The sequence below is a fragment of the Limanda limanda genome, chromosome 2 (genome assembly GCF_963576545.1).
Source record: "Limanda limanda chromosome 2, fLimLim1.1, whole genome shotgun sequence".
NCBI lineage: Eukaryota > Metazoa > Chordata > Actinopteri > Pleuronectiformes > Pleuronectidae > Limanda > Limanda limanda.
In genome coordinates, this window is record NC_083637.1 from 857,501 (window position 1) to 862,349 (window position 4,849).

General features: G+C 51.3%; 1 protein-coding gene across 1 annotated transcript in view; it reads left to right on the forward strand.

Moving 5' to 3' along the window:
- Positions 1-3,685, forward strand: part of LOC133028787 (serine/threonine-protein kinase MARK1-like) — a 14,698-nt gene extending 11,013 nt beyond the window's left edge. The window contains exons 12-18 of the mRNA XM_061095825.1: positions 831-943; positions 1,075-1,216; positions 1,316-1,449; positions 1,687-1,772; positions 1,849-1,998; positions 2,079-2,345; positions 2,830-3,685. Coding sequence (XP_060951808.1) covers positions 831-943; positions 1,075-1,216; positions 1,316-1,449; positions 1,687-1,772; positions 1,849-1,998; positions 2,079-2,345; positions 2,830-3,172 — 1,235 coding nt within the window. The 3' untranslated portion in view covers positions 3,173-3,685. The remainder of the gene's footprint in view (positions 1-830; positions 944-1,074; positions 1,217-1,315; positions 1,450-1,686; positions 1,773-1,848; positions 1,999-2,078; positions 2,346-2,829) is intronic.
- The last annotated feature ends 1,164 nt before the right edge of the window (positions 3,686-4,849 follow it).

Here is a 4,849-nt window from a genome sequence, read left to right on the forward strand (position 1 = left end):
AAACCTAACCCAAACCCAAACCTAACTCTAACCCAAATCCTAACTTAACTCTAACCCTAACCCTAACCCTAACCTAACTCTAACCCTAACCCTAACCTAACTCTAACCCAAACCCTAACCTAACTCTAACCCAAACCTAACTTAACTCTAACCCAAACCCTAACCTAACTCTAACCCAAACCTAACTCTAACCCAAACCCTAACCTAACTCTAACCCTAACCTAACTCTAACCCAAACCCTAACCTAACTCTAACCCAAACCTAACTCTAACCCAAACCTAACCCAAACCCAAACCTAACTCTAACCCAAATCCTAACTTAACTCTAACCCTAACCCTAACCTAACTCTAACCCAAACCCTAACCTAACTCTAACCCAAACCTAACTTAACTCTAACCCAAACCCTAACCTAACTCTAACCCAAACCTAACTCTAACCCAAACCCTAACCTAACTCTAACCCAAACCTAACTCTAACCCAAACCTAACTCTAACCCAAACCCTAACCTAACTCTAACCCAAACCCTAACCTAACTCTAACCCTAAAACCAAGTCCAGTAAAGGGGGGTCAGAAAGTGAGGACCAGGCAAAATGTCCTCACTCTGTAGGTTGTAGAGGAACTGGTCCTCACAAAGACATCTGTACAAGAGCACACATTCACACACACATGCACACACACTCACACACACACACACACACACACACACACACACATGCACACACACACTTGGGGCTAATGTTAAACATGATCATTTAGCTCAGAGTCGTTGTCTGTAGCCTGTGAGCGTTGTGACCGATGCCGAGCGGGCTCTGACTCTTCTGACCAATCAGAGCTGATGGGGACGATGGGTTTCCCTCAGGAGGAAGTGAGGAAGGCGCTGGACGGTCCCAAGTACAACGAGGTGACAGCAACCTACCTGCTGCTGGGGAGGAAACCCGTCGAGGTGAGTTAGCGTAGCAGCTGGCTTACGTTCAGTGGAGCCTAGCTTAGCACGAAGAGCGGCCTGTTAGCCTAGCTCCTCCAGAGGAGAACTGTCCTCGTCCCACCATCCTCTGATGTGACTCTCTCCACCAGTGTGAAGGCACTGAGTCTGTGTCCCGTGGTGGCCTGGTCCAAAGGTCACGACCCTGCAGCGACGTCAACGGCTCCAGTCAGTCACCCGCCCACTCTCGCAATGCAACAGCCAATCAGAAGCAGCGACGCTTTAGTGACCACGGTGAGTTGATGTCTGATCCGATTCTGCTTCGTCCTGAGACACGTCTGAGTGTTTCCATATGTGACCTGTCCTTTGTTGTCTCTGTGGTTTGTGTCTCAGTGGCGCCCTCTATCCCCCCCCCTGTCTCCTGCACCAAGCACTCCCACGCCAACAGCGTGGAAAGTGACAGGAAGGCCGAGACCGCCTCCCCCATGGGAGCTCCAGACCGCCGGAAGTCCGCCACCGGGTCGGGGGTGAGTGATGCAGATCCACATGTTGACCAGAAACCAGGTTTGAATCGGGATCAAAGGATCAGACGATACTGGAATAAAGATCAGGTCCGAAAACATCAAAGCTACATGAAGATAAAAGTGAAGTTAACTGCGGAGTCACAATTGATGGGAAGCTCGAAGCTGATTGGTCAAACCAGAAACACACTCTGTGTATTCACATGCACTGTGTGTTGATGGAGAGGCGTGTCTCTGTTTCAGAGCATCACTCGGAGGAACACGTATGTTAATGAGCGGCCGAGCATCGAACGCCACTCCACTGCGATCCCCAACGGGACGGACGCCAGGTGAGGGCGAATCTTTGGCTCCTCCCTGATGGCGTGCTGGTTTTCCACATCAGTAAATCGTCTGTGTGTGTTTCAGTCTCCCTGAGGTTCCTGCAGCGTCCCCCTCGCCGTCGCCAGGGGCAACCGTCTCCTCCATGCGCCCCCGTCACGTGAAGTCCATGTCGGTGTCGGGTCACCCCATGAGGTCCAGCCTGCCGCCCATCCACGACCACGCCGAGTACCAGAGGTTCTTCACGTCTCCTCGCAGCAGCAAACCTTTCACTCGTTGTTTCTTTACTAACGACCTCCTTCCCTCCCCCCCCGCAGCTCGCCCCCCCAGCCGCCCTCCTCCCCCTCCGCCTTCAGCGTCACCAGCAGCAGTAGCACCACGCCGGACCGCAGCAGCTTCCCCCGCGGCTCCACCAGCCGCTCCACCTTCCACGGCGCTCAGCTGCGAGACCGCCGACCCGCCACCTACAACGGCCCGCCGGTCTCGCCCAGCCTCTCGCAGCACGCTGCCGCCTCGTTAGCTACGTCCCGCCGCGGAACATCTGGCTCCCTCATCGGAAAGATCACCTCCAAGTTCGTTCGCAGGTCAGTAACAGCAGGGGGCGCTGTTGAGCAGCTGTGGGCCTGTGGGGAAAGGGGCGGGTTCAGTTCTGTGGAGCCTCAGTTGAGCACGAGAAACACCTTCCATCACCGATCGGGTTCTGTGCACCAGGGTCATAAGCATGGGCGTGGTTATTACATACTCAGATTTTAATATTAACACAATAGTTAATCAGGAGTCATGAACAGGAAGTAACTGGTCAGCCTGGACAGGAAGTGCCGCCCAAAGCTGTTTGATTGACAGCTTAGCTCTTCAAGGAATCGGGAAAGAAATAAGAATAAGAAATAATAAGTTAAATTAAGGAAAATAAACAAATGAAGCCATTGTCAAGTATTCATAAAATACAGTAATATGCAGTTAAAAAAAAAATACACTTATACCTAAATCAAACTTCTGATATTCATACTTGGTTTCTGGACTGTGAGTCGGTCTCCATCATGGATCTCTCTCTCTCTCTCCTTCCTGCAGGAGTTCCTCGGGCGAGCCTCGCGAGGAGGCCCGGGAGTCCAAGCCTCGGTCCCTGAGGTTCACCTGGAGCATGAAGACCACGTCCTCCATGGAGCCGGGGGACATGATGAAGGAGATCCGCAGGGTCCTGGACGCCAACAACTGTGACTACGAGCAGCGCGAGCGCTACTTACTGTTCTGCGTGCACGGAGACGCCCGGCTGGACAGTCTGGTCCAATGGGAGATGGAGGTGTGCAAGCTGCCCCGCCTCTCGCTCAGTGGCGTGCGCTTTAAAAGGATCTCGGGCATGTCCATCGCCTTCAAGAACATCGCCTCCAAAGTGGCCAATGAGCTCAGGCTGTGAGCGAGGAGAACCCCCCCCCCCCCCCACTCCTCCTGACTCCATCCCGGACCACCTGGTGTCGGACTCAGAGAAAACACTTATTTTACTCAACACAGTTAATATTTAACGTCATCACTAAATGTTAATGCCAGTGAAACCAAATATGACAACAAGCAGACGCTCGGCAGCTCGAGGTTCGTCCCTCGTGTTCGTTGAAGAAGAAATCTGATTTTTCCCAAACTTTGAAAACCAAATTCTTAAACTTAACCTAAAGTGGAAACGGCAGTTAAAGGGATTAAAGAAACCAGATGGGTCATGAACCAGGAAAATGAGCAATGTCCGTCCATATCAACACACCTGAAGACACAGGTCACGTGACCTGAAGACACAGGTCACGTGACCGTTCGCCTGCACTGGTCATGTGGTGTAAACAGGAAGTAGAATGGTAGCTTAGTAACAGAAACTGTGTGTGTGATGGTGAAACGTCAGAGCAGGGACGACGAGGTGGAAGTGTCACTGACAGGAAGTGCAACTGACAGGAAGTGAGACTGACAGGAAGTGAGACTGACAGGAAGTGTCACTGACAGGAAGTGCTACTGACAGGAAGTGTCACTGACAGGAAGCGTCACTGACAGGAAGTGCTACTGACAGGAAGTGTCACTGACAGGAAGTGCTACTGACAGGAAGTGTAACTGACAGGAAGCGTCACTGACAGGAAGCGTCACTGACAGGAAGTGTCACTGACAGGAAGTGTTACTGACAGGAAGCGTAACTGACAGGAAGTGTCACTGACAGGAAGCGTAACTGACAGGAAGCGTCACTGACAGGAAGCGTCACTGACAGGAAGCGTAACTGACAGGAAGCGTAACTGACAGGAAGCGTCACTGACAGGAAGCGTCACTGACAGGAAGCGTAACTGACAGGAAGCGTTACTGACAGGAAGCGTAACTGACAGGAAGCGTAACTGACAGGAAGCGTAACTGACAGGAAGCGTTACTGACAGGAAGTGTAACTGACAGGAAGCGTCACTGACAGGAAGTGTTACTGACAGGAAGTGTAACTGACAGGAAGTGCAACTGACAGGAAGCGTAACTGACAGGAAGCGTAACTGACAGGAAGCGTAACTGACAGGAAGCGTTACTGACAGGAAGTGTTACTGACAGGAAGTGTTAGTGACAGGAAGTGTAACTGACAGGAAGCGTAACTGACAGGAAGCGTAACTGACAGGAAGCGTAACTGACAGGAAGCGTAACTGACAGGAAGGGTTACTGACAGGAAGTGTAACTGACAGGAAGTGTCACTGACAGGAAGTGACACTGACAGGAAGTGTTACTGACAGGAAGAGTCACTGACAGGAAGTGTCACTGACAGGAAGTGTCACTGACAGGAAGTGTCACTGACAGGAAGCGTAACTGACAGGAAGCGTAACTGACAGGAAGCGTAACTGACAGGAAGTGTCACTGACAGGAAGTGTCACTGACAGGAAGCGTAACTGACAGGAAGTGTAACTGACAGGAAGTGTAACTGACAGGAAGTGTTACTGACAGGAAGCGTTTGCAATAAAACTGAAACGCATCAGTGTGGACGGCGCTTTAACATCAGTTTTGAGAATGAGCCATGAATCGCACGTTAAAGAGCCACGACAGCGATGAGCATGAAATCTGGAGTTTTAATAATATCGCAGTGCATGTCCAGCTC